Source organism: Capra hircus, chromosome 27 (assembly GCF_001704415.2).
Source record: "Capra hircus breed San Clemente chromosome 27, ASM170441v1, whole genome shotgun sequence".
Taxonomy (NCBI): domain Eukaryota; kingdom Metazoa; phylum Chordata; class Mammalia; order Artiodactyla; family Bovidae; genus Capra; species Capra hircus.
Window position 1 is genome coordinate 31817651 of NC_030834.1, and position 27309 is coordinate 31844959.

At 38.8% G+C, this 27309-nt stretch overlaps 1 protein-coding gene across 3 annotated transcripts in view; it reads right to left on the reverse strand.

Annotated features, from left to right (window-relative positions):
- Window positions 1-27309, reverse strand: part of TENM3 (teneurin transmembrane protein 3) — a 454641-nt gene that overhangs the window by 59496 nt on the left and 367836 nt on the right. For 2 of the 3 annotated variants that reach the window (XM_018042103.1, XM_018042105.1), the window contains 7 exons: window positions 16556-16772; window positions 15432-15551; window positions 14354-14615; window positions 10258-10525; window positions 8846-8989; window positions 2097-2346; window positions 1368-1388 (listed from right to left, as the gene is read on the reverse strand). In XM_018042103.1, the coding sequence (XP_017897592.1) occupies window positions 1368-1388; window positions 2097-2346; window positions 8846-8989; window positions 10258-10525; window positions 14354-14615; window positions 15432-15551; window positions 16556-16772 (1282 nt within the window). The remainder of the gene's footprint in view (window positions 1-1367; window positions 1389-2096; window positions 2347-8845; window positions 8990-10257; window positions 10526-14353; window positions 14616-15431; window positions 15552-16555; window positions 16773-27309) is intronic. The other variant, XM_018042106.1, reaches the window with a different exon arrangement.

Sequence of the window (27309 nt, forward strand, 5' to 3'; positions counted from 1 at the left end):
GAAAGTGAAGAGGAACTAAAAAGCCTCTTGATGAAAGTGAACGAGGAGAGTGAAAAAGTTGGCTTAAAGCTCAACATTCAGAAAACGAAGAACATGGCATCCGGTCCCATCACTTCATGGGAAATAGATGGGGAAACAGTGTCAGACTTTATTTTTTTGGGCTCCAAAATCACTGCAGATGACGACTGCAGCCATGAAACTAAAAGACGCTTACTCCTTGGAAGGAAAGTTATGGTCAACCTAGATAGCATATTCAAAAGCAGAGACATTACTTTGCCAACAAAGGTCCATCTAGTCAAGGCTATGGTTTTTCCAGTGGTCATATACGGATGTGAGAGTTGGACTGTGAAGAAAGCTGAACGCCGAAGATTTCATGCTTTTGAATTGTGGTGTCGGAGAAGACTCTTGAGAGTCTCTTGGACTGCAAGGATATCCAACCGGTCCATCCTAATGAAGATCAGTCCTGGGTGTTCACTGGAAGGACTGATGCTAAAGTTGAAACTCCAATACTTTGGCCACCTCATGCAAAGAGTTGACTCATTGGAAAAGACCTTGATGCTGGGAGGGATTGGGGGCAGGAGGAGAAGGGGACGACAGAGGATGAGATGGCTGGATGGCATCACTGACTAGATGGACGTGAGTCTGAGTGAACTCTGGGAGTTGGTGATGGGCAGGGAGGCCTGGCGTGTTGTGATTCATGGGGTCGCAAAGAGTCGGACACGACTGAGCGACTGAACTTAACTGAACTGAAATACACAGTTTAAACTACAGCAGCAATGAATTTACCAGGAAGTCAGTAAAGCTTAACCTTTAGGGCTCCTCCCCCTGTACAAGTTCCTTCCAAGTCCAAGGGCCCCTGGCAGCATGTTCACGGGATCTTATGTTTTAAAAAATTTGCCAAAGTAAACTATCTTTAGGTTCTTTTTCCTTAACCTAGGCCCCTTATTCATAAGCTTTGGGCCCCATAATGCAGATCTGCCCAGGCTGTTGGTCAAACCGAACGCTCCTCAAACTCTCCCAACTGTGCTTCAAACGTTGTTCTGTTCAATATGGCTTACAGTCAGTACCTGAAATTTACAGGTTTCTTTTTTGTCACACACAGATGCTCATTATAATGGTTTTCTGCCACAAAATTTAATCCGTTAGCCAACTCAAAAATATTTCTCAAATTATACTGCACAATATAGGCTTTGCAATATGCTGTATCATAATAGTTCATTTGTGTAGTTTTCATTCCTCAGATGTTCTCTGCTGCTGAATTTCCTCTCTCATGATAGAATGTTCTTAGAAAATAATGTCAGAGAGTCAAGTTGACACATACAAAGGACATTCAAAAATACACAATAACCTTTAAGCAAGATGCTTACCTATGTCTAAAATCTTTATTTCTTGGTGGAAGCAGATAAAAAGGTGGAGAAAAAAAGCATAGTTAGAAAAGGTTTCTATATAAGGAACTGAATACTGAGATTTTAATTATTTTATGGAAAATTGCTAACGTACGCAGAACTAACACTGGAATGAATTCTATAGGTCAAGGCTTATCAAACAATTTATAGAACAGAATGATTTTGATAAACATGCTTAAATGAACAAAGCAAAAGCAGCAATTCGTTAACTTTAACTACTGGCATTATGGTTAATGAGTTAACCCAACTTGAAGATTTGATATTCCAGTTGAAAGTTACAGGCTTAGTTTGTTTACTGTTATGTCCTAATATTGTAGGAAAATATTTTATGCTTTAATTTCAACCAATGTAAAATAAAAGTATAACAACTTATATCACAAGATTTTTCTAAAGATAACTATAGAAATTTAAAACCCATAGTTCTAGCTTATTGGAGTATAGAAAATTCACTGGAATCAGTGAGATTTTATACACTAGGTTATTTTACACTCTTTCATACATTTATGGCACAATATACATGCAATTGGGCTTTTCCAAATTTGAACCAAGAATTTCACTGCTTTCCAAGGAGAATTTTAAACACTAGAAAGGTATGTTTAAGTAAATTAATTAGTACACCATATGCAACATTATTTTAAAATAAAAGCATGTTTCACTATGATCAAAACCCCAAAATAAGGAGAGACATACCTTAGCTCTAAAACACTTGTTACATTTCCGGAAGGGAATATCCGCCGAACATAGTTGAAATCCCCCACGTACAGACTGCCATCGATCCCACACGCCAACGCCACTGGGGCCAAGAGTTTATTACCATCGGCTTGACCGTTGCAGCTCGGGCATGAGATGCTGCGCCTTCTTCCGTTGCCCATGATACTGCTCACCACAGGGGGCTGCTGGGAGATAAACTGATTCTCCCCGTTTCCCTTGTATAGGATACCTGGATGAGATAAAAATTTTTCTTATGATAAAAGGAGTAAAGTTGAAAAGTCACCAGGTTCAGTACAGAAGCCACAGTTTGGTGCCTTTTCGATTTGGACTGGGAAAACTTTTATCTAAAGTTCTACCAGAAAAACAGTTCTATAGTGGGTCCATTCAATGACCCACTGTAAAATATTATATAATAAGATATATAGGAGAGAGCAAAAAATGCTAACCATTATGGGTTTAAAGAATGTCTGGTGAAAGAAACAAAGGCCTAACAAGAAAAATTAGAAACTGAGTTCTCGACACCAGTGATTCTCAAACTTGGCTACATGTTGGAACTGACACATGCTAGGATCTCACCTCGAGGGATTCTGATGTAATTGATCTGGGGTGCAGCCTTGGTACTGAGATTTTTAAAAACTCTCCGGATGACCTTGATGTGCACGCAGCCAAGTTTGCAGCCATCTCTACACAATGTTCTTTGAGAGTGAAAGTCGCTCAGTCCTGTCCGACTCTTTGCGACCCCATGGACTGTATAGTCCAGGGAACTCTCCAGGCCAGAATACTGGACTGGGTATCCTTTCCCTTCTCCAGGGGATCTTCCCAACCCAGGAATTGAACCCAGGTCTCTTGCAATGTTCTTTAGGGGGCAGCAAGTTTGCCTAATAGTTAAATGATGTTGAAAACATTCCATATGAATCCAACTAATAAAAATAAGTGCCAACAATATGACTTTCTTCTTTAGGAGTTTATCACTGATTTTTAAAAAATTAAATACACTTTACAGAAAACAGAGCTAGAAAATGTATATCAAACCTCTAACATATTACTATACTATGAAACAGTATTTTTCTCGCTTATACTTCAACTTGATATGAAAATGTATGCACATGTAATTATTCAAAATTTCAGACATTACAAAATTGGGAAGGGCAGTTTATAATTTAAAGTGAGTTTTGTTTTTAGACATGAAAATACCAATAATTTTTAAGGCAAGATGCCAGTCTGCTCCATTTTGGTCAACGAAAAGCTGAGAAAAAAAATCCTAAATAAATATTTTCAAAGTGAGAAACTAGATGTGAGTGGAGATTCTAATTTTACTCATTTACCATTATTAAACATAGTTCACTGGTTGCATTTTGCTACGATGTAACTGGATGGTCAGCTGTTGTTATTGTTCCACACGTTCAAGACACTTCTCAATATGTTATTATCTGTAAACCACCTGCTGTTTATGCTTTTTAAACAGATATACTGTGAAAAGAATCAATCCCAAGAAAGTACCAACAGGAAGTCTGAGAATGTGTTTTTTCTTCCCACTTGGGGATAATTTTAAAGTGAAGAAGAAAGCAGAATAATGGTGTTCCTCTTACAGTTCAGCAGATTTTAGGTGAATTCTGCCATTACTTTTCTAATGCTCTGCTACATGGGTGATGTAATAATCATGGCCAATTTACATAAAGAAATCAGGACTGAAAAAACAAGTTTATTCACATTTAGGGAAAATCATCTAAATAAGGCTCGATCATAACAACAGACAAAAGGCATTTTTCCTTGAATATTCAAAGGCTACATTAATGATCCCTAAGATCTTTCTGTGATTGCGTTATTTGACAGTGATGGAACTATAATTTCCTAGAACAGCCAGTTCTGTAATTTTCATCAGAAAATCCTACAAGTCAGCCTATGGCTCGCCTGCATCTGATTCACTCAGTCATTACTCAGGACGATCGGTCTTCCATGATTCTCCTCTATTATGACAGAATAGAAAGATGAACATTAGAATATTTATTTCCATGTTCCAGGGTACTTGCGCAAACACCTGTCACTGTCTATGTTTTCGCCTTCTTGTCTTCCTTACTGTATTTCCATTGCTTGTCCACCTTGTCACGATTACAAATCACTTTGTTTATTCGATTAGACACACGTCACTTTGAAAAGCCACTACTTGTCAAACTGCTCTGGGATAACATTTGAAATCACATTCAGTTCACTCTGTGAAGTAGGTTACCTCGCATTTTAAAATAATATGTATTTTATCATTTATAACTTTTTGGGGAGGATGGAATTGGGGGTCAGTTTTTATATCTGACCTGTTATTTTAATAAAATTTAACCATCTATTATTCTCTGGAAGAACGTGTATGTGTATTTTTATTAAATGTATCCATGTACAGAATATTTATGAGTTTCTTATTCTTTCTGAATATTACACTGAGTGCTGAATATCATACATATGGCTTTTCCTGAAGCTCCTGGCTTGTAGTCTTTTTACTGGTTCATAATTTCTTGGGTGAAATTCTGTGGCTAACTGGTTATGAACTTTACCCTAAAATCTCATAATAATGAAAACACGTGGAGGTTTTTCTCCGGGTTTGTTTATAAAGAACTTCTGGAACCTTCCTTGGTGGCTCAGGTGGTGAAGAATCTGTGCTGCAATGCAGGAGACCTGGGTTCGATCCCTGGGTTGGGAAGGTCCCCTGGAGAAGGGAATGGCTACCCACTCCAGCAGTCTTGCCTAGAGAATCCCATCGACAGGAGCCTGGTGGGCTACAGTCCATGGAGTTGCAAAGAATCAGACATGACTGGGCGAGTTTCACAGCAATAGGAGGAATGCGGCAATATGTCAAACCATGCGAAATAGAATTGGAGAGACTGTCAAAATGTATCCTCTATTTATTTCAATTTTTTGGCCATGCCATGTAGCATGTGGGATGTTAGTTCCCCGACAGGGACTGAACCCACATTCTCTGCACTGGCAGCACAGTCTTAACCGCTGGACCACCAGGGAAGTCACAACCTTAGAGAATTTTATCACGAGCGGCCACTGGTATGGCTGGCACAAGGCTTTGCATTTTAAAAGACTGAGGTTAAGCCTCGTGTGGCTAACATCAGAGTGGAAACCACCACTGCTTTAGACACTGCTAATGATCAAAAAAGATTGGACAATCTTTTTCTTACTATTGATTAACTCATTCAATTCTCTTCTGGAGAAGAGAATGTTTAAGTCCTGGATTTAGAAGTTTAAAACGTATCCTCTTCAACTCCAATGAACATTTTTTTTTTAAACAAAAAGAATCAGTATCAAAGCAATATTAATTAGAAAAAGTAGCCATCAATCATGGTTAAATATTTATTTAGTTGTACTGGATGCTTAACTCAACATTCTGTACCTCTGAAAACTTCTGCTAAGACAAAAGCTAATCTTGACAAAACTGTAAAATCTCCTTCTTTGACTATTTGTAAGAGAAGAGCAGAGAGTTACTAGCACGGTAAGACTTAATTTCAGTTCAGTTCAGTTGCTCAGTCGTGTCTTAACATTTGCGACCTCATGGATTGCAGCATATGTCAGACTTCCCTGTCCATCACCAACTCTGGAAGCTTATTCAAATTCATGTCCATCAAGTCCATAATGCCATCCAGCCATCTCATCCTCTGTCATCCCCTTCTCCTCTTGCCTTCCATCTTTCCCAGCATCGGGGTCTTTTCCAATGAGTCAGTTCTTCGCATCAGATGGCCCAAGTATTGGAGCTTCAGCTTCAGCATCAGTCTTCCAATGAATATTCAGGATTGATTTCCTTTAGGATTAACTGGTTTGATCTCCTTGCAGTCCAAGGGACTCTCAAAAGTCTTCTCCAACACCACAGTTCAAAGGCATCAGTTTTTCGATGCTTAGCTTGCTTTATGGTCCAACTCTCACATCTGTACATGACTATTGGAAAAACCATAGCTTTGACTATACAGCCCTTTGTTGGCAAAGTGCTGTCTCTGCTTTTTAATATGCTGACTAGGTTGGTCTTAGCTTTTCTTCCAAGAACCAAGTGTCCTTTAATTTCATGGCTGCAGTCACCATCTGCAGTGATTTCGGAACCCAAGAAAATAAAGTCTGTCACTGTTTCCACTGTTTCCTCATCTGTTTGCCATCAAGATGGGACCAGATGCCATGATCTTTGGTTTCTGAATGTTGAATTTTAAGCCAGCTTTTTTCACTCTCCTCTTTCACTTTCATCAAGAGGCTCTTTAGTTCTTCACTTTCTGCCATAAGAGTGGTGTCATCTGCATATCTGAGGTTACTGGTATTTCTCCTGGCAATCTTGATTCCAGCTTGCGCTTCACTCAGCCCAGCATTTCTCATGATGTACTATGCATACATCTGACTCAATGGATATGAGTTTGAGTAAACTCCAGGAGTTGGTGATGGACAGGGAAGCCTGGTGTGCTGCAGTCCATGGGGTCGCAGAGTCGGACATGACTGAGTGACTGAACTGAACTGAACTGAGCATTTAAGTTAAATAAGCAGGGTTACAATAGATAGCCTTGACGTACTCCTTTCCTAATTTGGAACCAGTCCACTGTTCCATGTCTGGATCTAACTGTTACTTTTTGACCTGCATACAGATTTCTCAGGAGGCAGGTCAGGTGGTCTGATATTCTCATCTCTAAGCATTTTCCACAGTTTGTTGTGATCCACATATTCAAAGGCTTTGGCATAGTCAATAAAGCAGAAGCAGATGTTTTTTTGGAACTCTCTTGCTGGCAATTTGATCTCTGGTTCCTCTGTCTTTTCTAAATCCAGCTTGAACATCTGGAAGTTCTCGGTTCACATTCTGTTGAAGCCTGGCTTGGAGAATTTTCAGCATTACTTTGCTTGCATGAAAGTGAAAGTGAAGTCGCTCAGTTGTGTCCGACTCTTTGCGACCCCGTGGACTGTAGCCCACCAGGCTCCTCCATCCATGGGATTCTCCAGGCAAGAATACTGGAGTGGGTTGCCATTTCCTTCTCCAGTGGATCTTCCTGACCCAGGGATTGAACCCAGGTCCCGCATTGCAGGCAGACGCTTTAACCTCTGGGACGCCACCATGGAAGTCCTTGCTTGCATGAGATGAGTGCAACTGTGAGGTAGTTTGAACACTCTTTGTCATTGGCTTTCTTTGGGACTGGAATGAAAACTGACCTTTTCCACATCCCGTGGCCACTGCTGAATTTTCCAAATTTGTTGGCATATTGAGGACAGCACTTTCACAGCATCATCTTTTAGGATTTGAAATAGCTCAACTGGAATTCCATCACCTCCACTAGCAGTGTTTGTAGTGATGCTTCCTAAAGCCCACTTGACTTCGCCTTCCAGGATGCACGGCTCTAGGTGAGTGATCACACCATTGCGGTTATCTGGGTTATTAAGATCTTTTTTGTATAGTCATTAAGTTCTTCTGTGTATTTGTGCCATCTCTTCTTAATATCTTCTGCTTCTGTTAGGTCCATACCATTTCTGTCCTTTACTGTGCCCATCTTTGCATGAAATGTTCCCTTGGTATCTCTTATTTTAGAGCAAGTTACCTTAGGGTTCTGCCTTTCTAGCAAAGTTGTTGAGTCGCTAAGTTGTGCCTGACTTTGCAACCCCATGGACTGTAGCCCACCAGGTTCCTCTCTCTATGGGAATGTACCTGTATATTATCTGAGATGTAGCCAAAGAAAGTAGAAGTGATAGTTGCTCAGTTGTGTCTGACTCTTTGCAACCCCATGGACTATGCTGTCTATGGAATTCTTCAGGTCAGAATACTGGAGTGGGGAGCCTTTCCCTTCTCCAGGGTATCTTCCCAACCCAGGGATCAAACCCAGGTCTCCTGCATTACAGGTGGATTCTTTACCAGCTGAGCTACCAGGGAAGCTAGCCAGGATGTGGGTAAATGTTAGAAATACAGCAAAGACAACATAATTTGTTTAATGTAATTAATGTTCTTTGTGACATGAAGTTGGTCACATTTTGCAAGTAATTTATATCTCTTGGTTTATGAGATCTGACATGTGTTTCTCAGAGCATATTTATCTATCAGATGTACAAGAAGTAATACTCTTTGATTCTTGCTTTCCTTTTTCCAGAGTATTTTTTCCTAATATTTGTAAAGTCAAAAAACAGTATATGTAACCCAGTTTGAGTGGGAGAAGTTTTTCTTTCCCTGAAATGCAATCTAAGAAGAACTGTAAAAATTCTAGATACTGAGAATGGACTACTTTTTTTAAACATTAAGATCTATTAGAAATATTTTTGTAAAGCCACTTGGATGGATGGAATTTTAGTTTTCTTGGAATTTTAGTTTTCTTTACTTAAAAAATCCCTCTCCCTCCATTTTTCATAAACCTACCTAAAGCACTCTGGATTAACTGCAGTACTTTCCAGGAAAACTATGTTGGTGATGAGACTATGAACACTGTGAAGTATATTACATAGTTTCCATTTTAAGCTTTTATAGTTTTTAACCTATTTATTATTTTGGTCATACAATGTGGCATGTGGGAACTTTGTTTCCCAATCAGGGATCAAACCCATGTCTCCTGCAGTGGAAGCATGGAGTCTTAACCTCTGGACCACCAGGGAATTCCCTGAAGTCTTTAAAAATATACTTTTTGTCCCCTTGCTAATTCTGATCCTATAGCATGCATGGGATAAAATGTTGCTCCAATTTTACTGGTTTGAAAGTGAATAATATTAACTATCTGTGGACAAGCTCTTACCATTCTGAACATCCAACACATGATGCTTATTTAATGTCCAACCGCCCATGTTGGAAGCATCCAATTCATAGCCTTGCAAAATGGCAGTCCTCTTCTCCCACAGAGTCAGGTCCAAACACGACTCATATTCATATCCTACTGACACTAGAATCAGAACAAATCATGGTTCATTTTCCCAACCACAGGCAGAAATGCAATTTATTTTATTATCTTGATAAAACTGCTTTTTTCACAGATGTGCTCTGGAGACCATATTTCCACTTATTTGTGAGCAGTCTATTTTTTTATATGAGAAGATTTGATCATATAAAAGGCGGTTTTTGAAAAAAAAAGTCTCCAAATATTATTTTTGTATTGACTTAATAGAAAACTAGTATTTTTCCATATACCACTTTTTCACAAAGGGTCCATAGTACAAAATGAAGCTCAGGTTGAGCAACTAGAGAAGTCATTATTAGTTAGATCGGATAAATCAGCCCCAAATGGTGATCAGACAATAACAAAAAGTACTATTTACTATCTGAATAATTAGAGATGCTTAGGCTCCAAGAGTATTAAGCTATGGAAAATATTTATGCTAAGTAAGGTTTAATATAGCAAACAAAGATAGCCAGGTTACAACATTATATTCACATGCTCTTATCAGGAATAAACAATAAAATTAGCAGCAGATTAATAGGAACAAGTCTCAGAAGGAAAACTTCAGAGTTCACAATGAAACATGGATTTTAAAATTTAGAACAAAGTGAAGGGAGAAGAGGCAATTGTCTGATCTGAACAAACTCCAGTCCAACTTACACATTAATTTCAAGATAAAATGCCTACTGTACTTTCAGGTAACATGTTTTCCTTTAGTTTTTGGTATTCTGCGCCTGAGCCTGGAGCCACAGTATGCTTATCTCAACAGATCAAACTCTGAGTGCATTGTCCCTTCAGGCGGGGAAGCAACTGGTTTGATGGTTCATGAATATCATTCTGCTGAAGTGACTGGTCCTTCCAGTCAGAAGAGCTGACGTAATTTTTGGACACAAATGTTGTCTGATGTCATATTAAAATATCATTATGACTTGAAACTACATGTTGTTAGATACTGAAAATGTAAAAAGGGTTAAAGAAAACTGAGATGAAATTATAAAGGAAAGAAGAAAATGAAAAAAGGAAGGGACGTGATGAGGAAAAAAAAACATGAAAAAAAGGATATGAAAACCTGAAATTTCACATTCCCTTTCATCATATGGAATACACTTCTTTTTCCTATGGTAAACCAACCATTTACAACCGTTCTAGGCAACCTTACTGTCACCCTCTCTGCTTCTCCATGGATTTCCTTGGATTGTAATGAATTTCATGTTAATTCTGAGTTCAAGACAGTGTTTTTGGTGCAGAATATACTACATTTACAAGGGACTTACCAACAGCTTCAGACAGACCATAGACCTTTTGATTATATGCATCTGTTTTATCCCATATAAACGTATAGGCCAAGTTTGGTGATGCAGGAAACCACTTTTGAAAGAGCCTTCCTACGACAGCCACCATCAGATGCACCTTCATTAAATTAAATGGGATCACAGACTGGGTCATGGTGATCTTAAGTACTGACTTATACCCAGCAGCTCTGGAACTCAGGTAGGAAAGTTTCAAGTCTGTTCCTGGAATTGTGGTTTCTTCGTGGAGGACCTAGGTTTAAAAAGAAAGCAGAAGTTGCCAACAGGGATCACGTATGACTATTAGGTAAAATACATTTAAAAGGACGCAGCAAAGCAATTAACAGTGAGATAAGATCCTAAAGAGTCACTATCCACAAAAACACATTTGAGATGTTATCTTATTCAATACTTAAAAATAATGCTGCTGCCAGCTCAATTTTTCTCCTCCTAAAAGCTTCCTGTCATTTATCTTGAATTAATCACAGTTCAGGTGTTACTTCTAATACAGGAAATTTTGTGACTGCTCCATCAGGCTGACATGCACTGACTTGTTAGTTTATAGTCACAGTGGATTCTCACTAACCCATCTTTCACCCCCGTTGCCCTGGAGAATTAGAGCAGACGTTTGTAAGATGGTTCGCTCAGCACAGAAATATGGCCCAGGCCAAAGATCTGGCCCACGCCAGCTGGCTCATTTAGGGGTTAAACCTACGTCTACGGCCTCATCAGCTGACTGGTCACAGCCTAGAAAGACAGGAATGGTAACAAAACAGACCAATTCTCTTGGGTTAAACTGTAGCAAACTCCATATTCACGTTGGAAGGTAATATAACAGCAGCACACTCCCACAATTAGTTAAACATTGAGCTTGGACTCATCGCTGATTTTTGATATGATGGTACATGAACTAATATTTTCAAGTTGCATAAATTTCCCCCCAGAGAACAATGAACGTATGTTGAATGTCTGCAAAAGATGCTCGATATACACTGTTTGAGTTGAAATGAGTGTAAAGAGTTAATATAATTACCTGCATAAAAATTATCTGTTACAAATTTTAAAAACCATATTCTTAACTCCACAATTTACCCATCAGTGTGACATGCTCAATGAATGCCAATAAACTTATCCTGATATATACAAAATACATTATGCCGAAACAGGATTTCAATATTTTGAAAAAATCTATGTTATGCTGTATATAAAATAAATCCAAATAATTCAGATTCTACTTGCTAATGGTGCTCCTATTCGTTTGGTTAATAACAGTGGCTCTTCTTAGGCTCAGGCTTCCCTGGTGGCTCAGATGGTAAAGAATCCACCTACAATGCAGGAGACCTGGGTTTGATTCCTGGGTCAGGAAGATCCCCTGGAGAAGAGAATGGCTATCCACTCCAGCATTCTTGCCTGGAAAATCCCATGGACAGAGGAGCCTGGTGGGGTACAGTCCACAGGCTCGCAAAGAGTCGGACATGACTGAGAGACTAACGCTTTCACTTTCACCTGGGCTTACTACCTCTTGTGTAATGTACAAGGCTCTCTTTCCTTAGGAATCCACTCCAGGAGCTTATCACCTTCTCTACTAAGAATTAAATCACATTCTCAAAGGTTTCCTCAGATTGCCCTATTCATTACTCGGACTTAAAGGACTACCTTTTCGTGTCGGAAAAATCAAAATAGCGACTCAGGGTTCAGTAGTATTTCTCTTCCTCCCAACTCCTCTCACGTGAAACAGTTAGGAATGATGTATGTCAGTCATACAAATGTTAATAACTTAAGTAGGACCCTTGGGTTCAGGGTGAATCATCTGAACAGAACTCACTGTTTCGTATCATTGGGGGTGAAACACTGGTGGCTTAGTTTGAAAAATAGATTCTGTGACTTGGATGGCCCTGAAAATGTAAGTGATTATAACTTAAAGCATATCATTTATTTTGTCTCAATTTATTTTCAAAATAATTTCACATAAATTTGATAGGTTTCCTATAGATACCTTCATGAATATATACTGTGATCTTCCAGGAGTTGTATCTCTGTTTCAAAATATCATGTTATTCCTAATTTTAATAACTGATTTCTGTCTTTGTCATCATTAGCTTACTTCACTGGAACAAATAATCTGTAATTTAACTCATTAAAATGTGTTTCTCCTAGGTAATTTAATTTGACCATACTATTTTGCACTAGTGGAAAAGCAAATCAAGCTAGAGTGGAAAAACCAACCATTAAACCAACTGTAGGCTTCTTACCCCTTCTTACCCCCAGCTACCTTTATCTAAGACACCATCATTTCTCCTACTACTGACACTGCCTCCTGACTGGTCTTTTTGTTTCAACCCTTGCCCTAAATAGAAGATTCTCAGCATGGCAACTGCAATGATCTTTTAAAGAAGCAAATAAGAAACTGTATTTGGTCTGCCTAAAATCCTCTCACAGCTTCTAATTACTCAAAGATCACAGGAAAAGTCCTCATCCTTGCCATGGTCTTCAGTGATCTGAGACATCATCTCCTTCATTTCAGCCACACCTGCCAGCTTCTCTGCCGTTCTGTGGACAGGCCCAGTTCTTGTTCTTCCCCTTCTGTTTGTTCAGTTGCTAAGCTCTGTCTGACTCTTGCTGGACCCATGGACTACAAAGCCCGCTAGGCTACTCTGTCCATGGGATTTCCCAGGCAAGAACACTGAAGTGGGTTGGCATTTCCTCTGATATTGGATCTTCCCAGCCCAGGGATTGAACCCATGTCTCCTACACTGCAGGCAGATTCTTTACCACTGAGCCACCAGGGAAGCCTGTTCTTCCCTTGGAGCTTTAGAACCTGCTCTTTTGCTCTGCTTGGAATGACCTTCTATTTTCCAGGTTTATTCTTTCTCTTCTCAAAGTTTCCACTGAAATGTAATCTTATCAAAGACATCTTCTGGGGCCATGCTATATAAAACTGCAATTCCATCCACTTTACCCTGCTTTATTATTTTAATTTAGTCTCATTCACAACTTGACATATATTTATTTGTTTTCAGTCTCTCCGTGTAAATTGGCAAACTTCTTGGAAGCAGGTACTTCATCTGACTGGTGTACTGCTTTCTTTCTTTATAAGAGCGCCTGGTGCAGAACAGGTATTTCAATAAATATTTGAAGAATAAATACAGCCAAGCTGTTCAGTGCTGTTGTATATTAAAGACCACAAGTTTTTACTCGGCTATTTACATATGAAGTCCATTATTGCTGTACTTAATGTCCTGCCTTTAAGATCTGAAAGTTATTTCTAATTGGAAACATACAGGAAGGAAAACAATCCCCCGATATTTCAGCAGACAAAAATGAATAGTGAAAACATGGTTATTTTTTAAAACTTATATAATTTTTTCCCTGTGAAAAATATGGCTTTATGAACTACATCATTAACCCTTTATTATTAGGATTTACGACATGATACTGTGTTTTTAAAATATTGTGAGAAAATTAATGAACATTTTTTATGGAGATTCATCTGTTCTAATGTATCTTCTGCTTACAATAATAATTAAACAGTAAAACATTGAGAGTAATGGCCACGTACAGTAGCACTTAGTATAATGTCAGTCAGGAGGTCAGATACATGCAGGCACGAAAAGCCTTTTCCAATGAATGAATCAATGAGCAAAGACATTACTAGCTGTTGCACTTAAAGCTATTTTGCCATCTGGCTTCAGCTAATAAACAGACACAGATATATATATATATATATAATATATATATATATATATATATATACACATATATATATATGTATATATATATATACACATATATATATATATATATATATATATACACATATATATATATATATATATATACACATATATATATATATATACTGAAGAAGAAGTATTTTGAATAGATCTTTAAGAAATAGATATCCTAATATAATAACTCTTATTTACTACACACACACAGACACACCCCACATTCTACATGTCATTCCAGAGAATTACTTAGGATAGCACTGGAATTCTGTAATCCTTTAAAAAAAATTCTTTGGAAACCATGTGATCTGAAAATGGTTTTCTGCAAAGCACTGCCGGCTAGAATAGTCTACCTGTGTCTCGGGAATAATGGGACTGTCTTCAGGAGATGATCTAAAAAAGGTGGATAAAGGCGAGGACACGATGATAGGATTGGGCCTCACAAAGCCACTCAGATCACAGCTGGGAATGTCGTTTTCTTCTTTCTTCATGACAAGGGTATCCATCACATAAAAGACATTCCATGGAATCCACACAGTGTGATACTGGGTGAGGAACGGGGATCGTTCAAACACCAATGTCAGAGAAGCCCCGCCATTTGCCACCAAGTCAAACCTAGGAAAACATAAGACATATTTAGTGAATTACCTGGGTCTTGTGTAACTCTCAACACTCGCCTCCTTAAATCAATATGCTTTATAAGAAAGACCTTTTTCTCCCAACTTTTACATGAAATAGTTTAAAATCTATGAGAATATTAAAAGAATTATGCAATGACCATCCATATATCCTTCAGTTCAATTGCGTCCGACTCTTTATGACCCCATGGACTGCAGCACGCCAGGCTGCCCTGTCCATCACCAATTCTCGGAGTTTACTCCAACTCATGCATATATCCTTAACCTAGATTAACTAACTTATTAACATTTGTACAAGCTTGCTTTATCTATCCACTCCTTTTCTAGAACCATCTGAACTTAGGTTGTAGATATTACAAAGTCTCACTCTCAAATATTTCAACATGGGGGCTTCCCTGGCAGTCCAGTGGTTAAGACTCTGCCTTCCAATGTAGGGGGGCACTTGTTCAATCTCTGGTCTGGGAACAAAGGTCCCATGTGCTGTGGGGTGTGACCAAAAATTAAAAAGAATTTTTTTCAAAATGAATCCTCTGAGACAAAAAAAAGAACATTCTCCTATAAAACCATATACTCTTATTATGCCTTAGAAAATGAGATTAACTTTTAAAACTACATGAATATATAACTTTAAATTTTTGCCACCATGTACTGTCACAGATCTCTGGTCTAAAGTTGTTGCATTTTCAAACTAAAAGGGCCAAAGCATTATGCCTGGTAATTTAAAAAAACAAAAAGCCTAGTTTTTATACTTAAAAATACTTCAAAGAAATATAGGGTGCTGGAACTAACTTACATTCCGTCTTGGCGGGTAATAGTATATCCGTACTCTGGGTAATGGAAAAATGAGACATTCACTCCAATAAGTGGAGTTCCATCAGCAGTCAGCACTTGGCCTCTGATGACGGACGCTAGGCTGTGAGAAAAGTAGAAGAGTTAGACTGAACATTTATCTCCTCAGACAAACATTATCATGATGTAGAGATAATTCAACCTAAGGATAAAATAACAGTATCATAAGGCACTTGTATTCACCAGACTAGAAACACTCCCAAGACAGTGTTCCTTATAATTCACTGCAATCCACATTCTTGAAATACCTGGTGTTTACCCTGGGTTTTAATTCATTGCAGTCTGGGTTTTGGAGAGTTATCAAGACCAATAATTTAGAGATGAATTTTTTAAATTATAAACTGTGCCTTTTTTTGTAAGTCATATATCTGGTGCTTGCATGAAGGAAAGTATACTTTCCAATTAATTCCAAGGCAATCCGGAAACCCGCAGGGACTGAGAAGTACAAGATTTAAGGGGGCAATGAGGAACATTTGTGCAACAACTTTTAATCAACTGCTGGGTCTAACTGCATTAATGCTGTTAAATTGCTGCAGACCCAGGAGTTCTGGTGTAAATCATCTTCTTTTGCTCAGTGAGACACAAGACACCTGCTTTCACTTACTGGTTTATTTTCAAGTCATTACTGCTCTGCAAAGCACCAGGCCAACAGCTCATGCAATCTTACTGCCATGCTGTTAGCAGTTCCATTACATTAATTCATAATTTATATTATTTAGTGAGCTCAGCTTAAAAAAAAGTGCACTTCTGTTTTGCCTTTTGGGGTCTTTTCATTGCTTCTTTTGAAACACTTCCAACTGTGCTAAGAAAATCAACCAGTTAAATGAGGATTTATTGACTCCTTAATGGGATGGCCTGTTATGCTTCCGGTACTGAAATTGACAAAGTATGTGAACTGTGTCAAAAATGCTTGAAACATGAAGTTTGGTGAAGGATGTGCCGAACGATGAAAAACTACATTTTAAAAAAGGCACTTTCCTCAAATTTGCAGTCATCAGCATTTTATATTAAGGGCTTATAACTGTTGATAAAATCATCACAAATCTATGTAAGGGAAAGTGTATGAACCTCTTATTGAAAGGACTTTCTCCAGGTATGACATGGGTGCTATCAGATCCTATGAGAAAACTGATGCGGTCGTAGAAGGATTTGGCAGCTTGCTGAGATGATGACTGTAAGCTTTGGCTAATGATATCCTGGGGGTCGGGCAGTCCACGACAGTAAGGCTGATTTTGGCAGGAACTCTGTAAACAGCAATCAGGATCCATGCAGTCAATGAGTCCATCTGTAGAGAGAGATGTAAACCAGTTAGAGATGTAAACCAGTTATCTTTTTCGGCCATGATGCAGAATAAGTTTTGTTTGTTGACTGGCTATTTTTTTTTCACATCTAATGATTTGTTCTTCCTGTCTAACAGTGATTTCTGGCATCCTTTTTGAAATCAAATACAAGAGCTGCAGTTGCTTTCATAAACAGTAAATGTTTGCACTGGAGATGACTGAAAAGAATTATATAATGTTGGTTCTGAATAAAAAATAAAAAATGACTGTTTCGAACAATGTATTACAGGCAGATCTCATTTTATTGCCTTTTGCAGATGTTGAGTTTTTTCTTTTGTAACAAATCAGAGGTTTGTGGCAACATTGCATGGAGCAAGTCTATTGGTACCATTTTTTCAAACAGCATCTGCTCACTTTGTGTCTCTGTTACATTTCGGTAATTCTTGTGATATTCCACTTTTGCATTAGTATTATATTTGTGATGGTGATCAGTGAACTCTAGTGTTACTGTTGTAATTGTTTTAAGGTGCCACTAACTGCGCCAGAATACATCACACTTGGACAACGTGTGTAGACCACTCCACTGACTGACAACTACTGTGTGTGTGCAAACCATTCCATCGACTGATAACCACTGTATGTGTGCAAACCACTTCACTGACTGATAACTACTGTGTGTGTGCAGACCGCTCCACTGACTGATACTACTGTGTGTGTGCAGACCGCTCCACTGACTGGCTGTTCTCCTACCTAAAATTTGGGAAAAGGTCTGAAAAATGGAAGTCTGTGCAACACTAACACAATTAACATATAATAGATGAGATGAGTCAGTCACCTTTCAAAGAAATCATTTTCCCAAGGATGGTAAACATTAGTCGCTCAGTTGTACCCTACTCTTGGCAACCCCATGGACTGTATCCTGCCAGACTCTTCTGTCCATGGGCATTCTCCAGGCAAGAATTACTGGAGTGGTAGCCATTTCCTTTTCCAGGGGATCTTCCTGCCCCAGGGATCGAACCTGGGTCTCTTGCATTGCAGGTAGATTCTTTACTGTCTGAGCCACCACGGAAGCCCAAGGATGGTAAGGTATATTTCAAATATAATTAAGTTATTTCTCAAAATTTAATCTGGAACCTGAGCTCTATTAATATGCCTCCTCTAAAATGAAGATGTTAATAAAAATATAGGTAATGTAAATAAGCTATAATATTGAAAATGATAAGAAATTGATCACTAAAAATTGACCTACAGGTGTTGGTGACATAAAAAGAATAAAGGTTAGAATCTTCTCAAGCCTTCTCCAGGAACATCAAAAGGAAACTATATTTAATGGGCCATGTAAGAATTTTGTTTGAAACATATAAACCACCCCATTAGCAGATAAGCGTTAGGATAATGGTTTCATGGCATTAGTCTTTAAGGTCATTTTTCAGTGACCAGTTGACACGTGAATTTTGATCTGTTTGGCTACTACATTTCTCAGTACAGATTAATAAAAACATTAGTTTCTGCAGACTTTAATCACCATTGGGGAATGGACAAAATCATTATAAAATCTTAAAACCTAAGTTTCAGGTCTCAGCATGACCCTATTATGGCAAACTCAGCTGAAAATATCTGGTTGACCAATGTTTTATTTACACAGGTGTTTTGAAACAACTTTGATTAAAAAAAATACACTAGTCTTTTTTTCTTTTTTGCTTTAGGCTACTCTTATTAATAGAACATATGCTTGCCCATTCATTATCTGAAAGCAAACTGAAACAAAATAAAACAGACTAAACTGAATCATATTGCCCAGTCTATAGCACTTCCCCGGTGGCTTAGACGGGGAAGTGCCCAGTCTCTAAGTAGGTCAACAACAACACAGATAAGGTAGGAGACAGGAGATGAGTGGCCTGGCTCAGCAGCCTTCAGTCACTTGCCACCTGAACAAGAATGCTGTGAAGGTTGTGGTTTCTCCTGACACCCGTTCTCCTTTCTTTGGATAGCTACTCTGAATTTTCATTTGGATGGCCAGTCCCCCCCAACTTTCAGTCTATGTGCATATCTCTCTTTGCCTTTGGTTCAGAAACGGACATGGGACCTAATCTGTCAAACTGGACTGAACTTCAGGAACTATCTAAAAAGCCATCCTCCCTCCACCCCCATCCCTCCAGGCTTGGAGCTGGAAGGCCGTGAGGCTGGGGTTACCCCATCTCCCCGGCTGCCACGACATTAGAACCTGTCTGGGAATGGAGCCTTCCCAGAAGAGTCAAAGTCAAGAGCTGGCGAGAAAAAACAACACGTCGCAGTGACATCTTTGGGGCTTTTGCAATAAGCTGCATCTGATCTGGGCTTTTCAGTTCTAGAAGTCAAAGCACTGCCTTCTTTCCTAAACCTGTTTGGGCTGGCTTTTCTGTCACTTAAAACTGAAAGAGATGTAGCTTATCCAGAGACATTAACTAAAAATTTCACTATTTCCCATATGGTTGAAAAAAAGAGCTTAATAAGTATTAGAATTAAATGTATGATGCTGAACTCTTTTGCATGACTATTTTAACTTTTTGACACCATAATTTTTATACACATGAAAATGTATGAGTCAGAATTTCTGATAAGCAGATCTTATAGTTTCTTTATTATAGCTACATTTTCATGTGTATATCTGTTATAGTTCTAAAAAATGGATTGTTAATTATTTGAAAGCACATACCTATTCTGAGACAAAAATTCAAAATCATGTTTTAAGAAAATCAAATGAAACTGAGCTTTGAAATTTCAGAGAAATTTATCAAAAATATTCCTTTTTTAACCAAAAGGCCACAAAGATGAAAAATGTCTAAATATTTCTCAATATTTCTAGTGGAAGAAAGATGAAACTATGCTAGAGGCTTATTTTTCATGAGGATATGTTATAATATGCAATATACTGAATTTTTTCTCCATCTGTCTCAAAGACACAGAAGCATAAGTTATTAAGACTCAGATTTTTAAAGTAGCAGATGATTGACCTATTGCATCCAAATCATTTTAGCTTCAAAAAAGCAATTAAAAAATTCTTTTAGTAACAATTCATGATTTATAATCTCAACCTCATGAAGGTTGAGACTTCATGAGGAATCTTTAGTATGTTTTATAATTTAAGCTTCCCTGGTGGCTCAGCTAGTAAAGAAACCATTTGCCAATGAAGGAGACACAGGAAACGTGGGTTCAGTCACTGGGTTGGGGAGATCCCTTGGAGAAGGAAACGCAAACCCACTCCAGTATTCTTGCCCGGAAAATTCCACGGACAGAGGAACCTGGTGGTTTACAGTGCATGGGGTCACAAAGAGTCGGACACGACTGAGCACGCACACACGTGTGCGTATGTATATATATATATATACACACACACGTGTGCGTGTGTGTGTGTGTGTGTGTGTGTCTGTATATTTAAGAGTTCTTACTCTATGGATTTAGAATGAGTATGCTTGGGAGAGTAATTCCATATAAATATTTGATATTCTTGCAAGTTTTTCCCTTACATTAATCTTTTAAGTATAACTAGAAAGTGAAACCTCCAAAAGTTATATTTTATCTCCATTGACCTGGTAAATTAAGGGTTAACTCCCCCCTCCTTTGGTCCCCCATAATACTCCCTGAATGCCTTCCTTTAGGCACTGTATGGTACAGTTGCCAAACAGGAGTGCTCAAATCTCATCATTCATCTTTGTTAGTTTATAAAAACCAAATGTGCGTCTGGCATGTGGTCTGCAGGTCATAAAACTGCATGAGATTGACACCTTCTGAACTAATCAGTTGGAAATGCATTTTTACAAGCCTCTCTGCTAACATCAATCAGAGACAGAATCTCATTTTCAACAGCCAAGATGCAGGGACGCATGGTTTGTTATTTTTCTGCAGAGTGTATCAGTAACTTGCCCAAGCAAGTGACGGATGCTTATGAATCTGGCTTCCTATAACTTGAGAAAACATTTTTCATTCTTTGCCTATATTCACATAGCTAGGGCTATCTAGTGCCACTAGAGTTGATTATCCACTTGCCCAAATGTCTATTGTAGTAAAATTGACTTCATAGACGAGCTTCTTAAAATCATCGACATCCCATTTTAGTCTCAGGAATATGAGGCTGGCTTAAATTGGTATTGGCGTAGAAGCCATATCTAATAGAATTAATCATAAAAAAGACCTAAAGAAACTCAGAAATGTTCAAACCCACTGAAAAACTACTTCAATGATCAGTTAAGAGCCTTTCTTTCTCCAGGTTAGGCTTTGCACTATGAGTGGTATTTTGATATAAAGTAGACAATATAGTTTATGCTTCCTTCCACTTAATCCTCAATATTACTGCTCTAGTTATTTAAAAATATGCTCTCATCTTTCCTAGGACTTTCATTGGTTTGTAACAGTGGTTGGCAAACTTACTTTGTAAAGGACCAGATAAAAAATATTTCAGGTTTTATGGGCCATATAGTCCTTGCTACAAGTATTTAACTCTGCCTTGATAGCTCTAAAGCAGCCAGAGATGATATGTAAATAAGTGGGTGTGACTGTGTCTCAATAAAACTTTATTTACAAAAACAAGCTTTGGCCCAGAGGTCATAATTTGTCAACCTTTAGTCTTGCTTTTAAGTTTCTACCCTGCCCTGTTTCCTTTGTCTTTAAATCATTCTTTTCTTCTTTTTTTTTTCTGATAAACAATGCACATTTTACTAGATTATTAAAACATCTGACTCCATCATTTCCTAATTTACACTCTATGCTGACTTTGACCTGCTTGTCCAAAGTCTCACTTTTGTCTTTTAAGCAGCTATGGATAGTTTAACATTTTTTTCAAAACCTTGATATACTAACTAGATAAAAAGTCATGAATTTCCTTTGAATGAATTTTCATCTTCACTCTAAAGGTAATTAAAGCCCTTACCCACAGTATTTGGAAGTCTTTCTCCCTCATTCCAAGCTGGAGGTAGAGGTAGAAATTCTTTAAAAAATTAAAAAATATATATATTTAATTTTATTTTTAAAAAGCATCATGGCTGCTCAGCTATGTCAGACTTTTTGTGATCCCATGCACTGCTGCCTACCAGGCTCCTCTGTCCATGGAATTTTTCAGGCAAGAATACTGGAGCGGTTGCCATTTCCTTCTCCAGGGGACCTTTCGGACCCAAGGATCAAATCCACATCTCTCGTGTTTCCAGCACTGGCAGGTGGACTCTTTACCACAAGCACTACCTGGGAAGCGCCCCCACCTCCCCTAAATATATCTTTATGTTTCTTCTTGGCTGCACAGTGTGTTTGTAGGATCTTAGTTCCCTGAACAGGTATGGAACCTCAGCGCCCTGCAGTGGAAGCCCAGTCCTAACCACTGGACCGCCAGGGAATTCCCAAGGTAGGATATCTGATGCAGTATTTTATCTGTGGATTTTAGAATCTTCAAAGGGTACGGGTATACCTTTTGTTTCTCTTTTGGGTCACCATTCTGTAACATACATGAAATTCATTTGCTTATTACTGAATCTGGATCATGTTTGGTTTTGCGTATCTTCCTGGTTTGTCTGATTAACAGAGTTCTCCTCGTGGCTTTAGTCTATGTTCGCATCATTTCAATCGTAATGACCCCAGGCTGTTTATTCTCCTGAACTTCCAATCTACAGCCTGCCTTCTAGATATTTCCACTTGGATATTACACAGGCATCGAAAACTTAACATGCGGAAAACACAACATACACGATCTTCTCTGAATAGACCACTTTCTCTGCATTTCTTACTTCAATGAATGTCTCCACTATCCACTCACCCAGGTTCTGAAAGTAGAAACCTGAGCGTCGTCCTTCACTCCTCTCCTCCATTTTTCTCTGCACCTAATCAATGGCCAGCTCCTCCTTTTTCCTACCCCAAACATGTCCTAAGTCAGTTTTCTTTTTATTTCACTGAAAAGACCCTTCAGGCCACCACGGTCACCTCTTGACAAGATCTCAACAAGAGCTTGGTTTCCCAGGCTCCAGTCTTGTCCCAGCTATTCATTCTCAACACTTCTGTCAGAGTATTCTTGGCAGAAATCAGATGTGATTATTTCACTTCTCTAGGTAAAATGCTTCCTTTAATTGGTCCCTGCTGCTTTCTGAGTAGTTAGAGCTCCTTAACATGGCTTATGAGACCTTTGTGATTATTATTTCCTCTGCTGGAGACCTCTCACTGCTCTTATCCCGGCTCCCTCCCCAATTCCGTTAGCAATCAGCTCAGACAAAGGTCTCACCAAGTTCCTTGAGGGCTAATCTAGCCCACTGTTGTAGCTCCCAGAATTTAAGACATATCCTTTTTGGCACTGAGCACGCATACAAAAATTTTGCGGAACAAAGTGAGGAATAGATTCAGTTCCTAGAGATTATGAGATTGAAACAGGCCAAAAGGATGTCTTAAAAGCACAGCAGATTTTTAGTTTTTTTTTTTTTTCAGAAACCACCATACTGTCCTCCATTGTGGCTGGACCAATTTACAATCCCGTCAGTGTAGGAGGGTTCCCTTCTCTCCACACCCTCTCCAACATCTACTGCTTGGAGATTTTTTGATGATGGCCATTCTTTAAAACAGATAACCAACAAGGACCCACTGTACAGCGCAGGAAACTCTGCTCCATGTTATGTGGCAGCCTGGGAGTTTGGGGGTGAATGGACAGAGGTATATGTATGGCTGGGTCGCTTTGTTGTACATCTGAAACTATAACAACATTGTCCATCGGCTCTACTCTAACATAAAAAAAAAAATTAAAACTTTTTCTACAACAGAGACACATACTGCTTTCTTTCATCACCATTTTCCTGTCCTCAGATACCATGCTAATCCTTGAATTCCTTTTTCTTTTTCACTCTAATAGGTACTTTTACATGTTCTTGATAAATTGGACATCAGGCAATCCATACAACTGTAAAAAGTATTAAAAGAAATTATATGAAATACTACATATAATCTAGACAGGGCAAGGCCTTATGTACTCATAAAGACAGATAATCCCAAATTCAGGAAGGAAAAGGTAAACCTTATAAACATTTGCCTTGTAAAAGTTTATCATCTGAAAACTTCTGTATGACGAAAGATGCCACAAACAAGGTTAAAAGATAATGAAAACTTGGGGCAAATTATCTACAACGCACTTCATAAAAAGCTGATAAGCAGAATATATAAACAACTCCTTAAAATTAACAAAGAAAAGTAAAAAAACTCCACAGAAAAAAAACGGTCAAGAGAAATAAATAAGCAACCAGCAAAAGAAGAAACAGTCAAGGAACATATATAAAGATCATCAATCTAACTCGTAATTAGGGAAATGCAAATGAAAACAATAAAAGTGGAATCATTTCCACCCAGCAGATAACAATTCATATTTTTCATTTTGTTGCACAATTTTGTTTATGTACAATGATTATGTACAGACTATGAACATGGGGAAAATAAACACTCTCCTCCTGATGAAGTGTACAGTGGTGAAACTTACTGTGAGGCAATTTGGTAGTAGCTACCAGAATTAAATTTAAGGCACCCTGTGACCCAGCAATTTCATTCCTACAAATCTGTTCCGAAGAAATATGTGTACATTTACACAAAGATTTCTATGCAGATAAACACACAGACATCCACACACAGATTCACTACAGATCTGCCTTTATACCAAGAGCAAGAAAATAAGAAACAGCTAAATTATGATTAATGGGGCAGTGGTAGAATTAACCAGGACATCTGTGCTTCTGTTATAAAGTATGAGACAGACCTACACGTACTGACATGAAAAAATCTCTTTGGCAGAATCAAATTTAGAATAGTACCTATCCTGCTTTTGTTTAAAAACATAAATGTGCATCTACTGTAAAGTAAAATTAAAAAAAACTAAGCTCACTGAGGAGGTGTAGAGACACGCACTCTGAGTTGCTAACAGTGGTGATCTTGACTGTTGTTGATCAGCTGCTAAGTCATGCATGACTCTTGTGACCCCAAGGTCTGTCTGCAGCACACCAGGCTTTCCTGTCCTCCACCATCTGCTGGAGCTTGCTCAAACTCATGTCCATTGAGTCAGTGATGCCATCCAACATCTTGTCCTCTGTCGCCCCTTTCTCCTCCTGCCCTCAATCTTTCCCAGCACTGTGTATGACTGCTAGCAATAATCCTGCCCAAGAATGCAGAGGTTCTTAACCCAGAGAAACGGGACACTGTCTAAAGAAGTTCTGGGCAATGCTCTTTGTTGTTCTAAAGCTTGCAGTGGCAGTGAATGGTAATGTGTATAAAATATAGGGAAGACTGTTAGTTTCAGCCTGTGTGAATATTTTTCCTCTCCTAAAACTCATTCAAAAACAGCAGTCAGGGAGGGAGGTGGGAGGGGGGGTTCATGTTTGGGAACGCATGTAAGAATTAAAGATTTTAAAATTAAAAAAAAAAAAAACACACACAAAAAAAAAAAAAAAACCAAAACAAAACAGCAGTCAAACCCCATGCTTCTGAAAGCAAAGCTGGACTTCTCTTTTCTAGAATGGGATTCTCCTGGGATCTAAAACTTCTGTGGATAATAAAAGGGTTCAGAGTAACCTAAATCTCTCCCCTGAATGCATGCTAACTCGCTTCAGTGGTGTCTGACTCTTTATGACCCTAGGACTAGTCTTCCAGGCTCCTCTGCCCATGTGATTCCTCAGGCAAGAATACTGGAGTGGATTGCCCTGCCCTCCTTCAGGGAATCTTCCTGACCCAGGGATCGAACCCATGTCTCCTGCACTGCAGGGGAATTCTTTACTGCTGAGCCACCTGGGAAGCCCCTCTTCCCTGCAGTAGGATCTCACGGAGTCTTTAAAAAAAAAGTAATTTCCCCCTAAATCATCTGCCAGGATAATGTATTTCAAGGCTCTGAGACTGAGTGCCACTCTTCATTCTGACATCTGGATTCTTTTTAAGAAGTACTCAGGAACTCCTATGAGCTTACCTTGTGGCTCAGCTGGTAAACAATCTGACTGCAATGAGGGAGACCTGGGTTCGATCCCTGGGTTGGGAGGATCCCCTGGAAAAGGGAAAGGCTACCCACTCCAGTATTCTGGCCTGGAGAATTCCATTTGACGGTATAGTCCATGGGGTCACAAAGAGTCAGATACGACTGAACGATTTTCACTTTTGGATCTCATTTCCTCTCCTCTCTTCCTTCCTCTTTTTGTCCTTTTTTAAACCATTCCCCTTCTGATTTTTTTCTATTTTATTTAACTTTTATTTATTTATTTTTAGTATATTCTGGAGGACACAGCCATCTCATCCTCCTGCTAGAACTTTTAAAAAATGTATTTTCAAATGTTTCCTTATTTTCATTTGGGAATCTCCAAACTTAGACTGCCTCTGTCCATTCATCACATTCATTCTAAGGCTCACGTTAAACTATCATTCATCAGTTCCCTCCTCTGTCATTTTTAGCACACACACCTGCTTGCATCTACAGTTTGTATCTTGTTTGTATTTTTTCTTCCTTCCTCTCTCAGTACTGTTTTTTTAATTTCTAAATAACCTCAGTTGAATTGTGCTTCTTTTTTCTACTATGATCAGACTCTGAAGGCATTAAGAAACACCTGTGTGAGGTATATCTTCCTGGCATATCCCCACAAAGTAGTATTAAAAACTCTGAAGGACAACGAATAACTTCATCTACTTAAAAGTAAGAGGCATCATTCCTGGCAGGATACATATTCTGACATTCTACCATCTTGCACAGAATTTAGGAAGAGGTTTAAGTCATTCTTGGGCCTTCCACCATCCAATCTGCAGAAGACTTGCCTCTTATGCCTCAGGTATCCACAGGGGAGCTGTCTATTTGAGGACCAGACAGGAAAGCAAGATGTCAAAGGGAGCTCTGATCACATCTCCCTAATGAGAAGAACAATAGGAACATTGCAGCTACTGCCACAGATTACGTATTTTGGAGAAATCAGCTCATTCGTGAGTATCTACCCTGAGTTTCTATAAAGGTAAGAGTGGTCTCTGGCAAGCTGCTGCATCTTGATGCTCACACTGTGGGACCACCATATGGGGAGCTATTCAAAGTCAAGACACTCCCTATCGAATGCGAGTCTTAGCAACGTGACCAGGTGCAATGGTGCTTACTGAAGTGTTGGGGGAACTGGAGAGCTGCCTTGTCAGGCTGGGGCATGGAAAACATGCCAGAGACTCCAGCACTGATTTTCCTGTTCTCAAGTAAGAGGGGAGCAAACTCCAGGAGGCAGTGAAGGTGGGCTACAGTCCATGGGGTGGCAGAGAGTTGAATACAAGTTAGTGGCTGAACAACAACAAAGTAAGAGGCCTGGAATTTGGAGGGAAGGAAGGAGAGAGAATAGAAGATTCCTCCGTAAAGTAACAGAACTCTACTAGCCATATGAAGTGGTTAATGAAGTATATGACATGGTCATAGTAAAACGAAATGCTATTGATGGCTATCCATACTCTGATAGAATAATCTGTTTTTCTGCCTACCCACCGTCCTTGAAAAAAAAAAAAAGTGAAAGTAAAAGTGTCAGTCGCTCAGTTGTGTTCAATTCTTTGTGA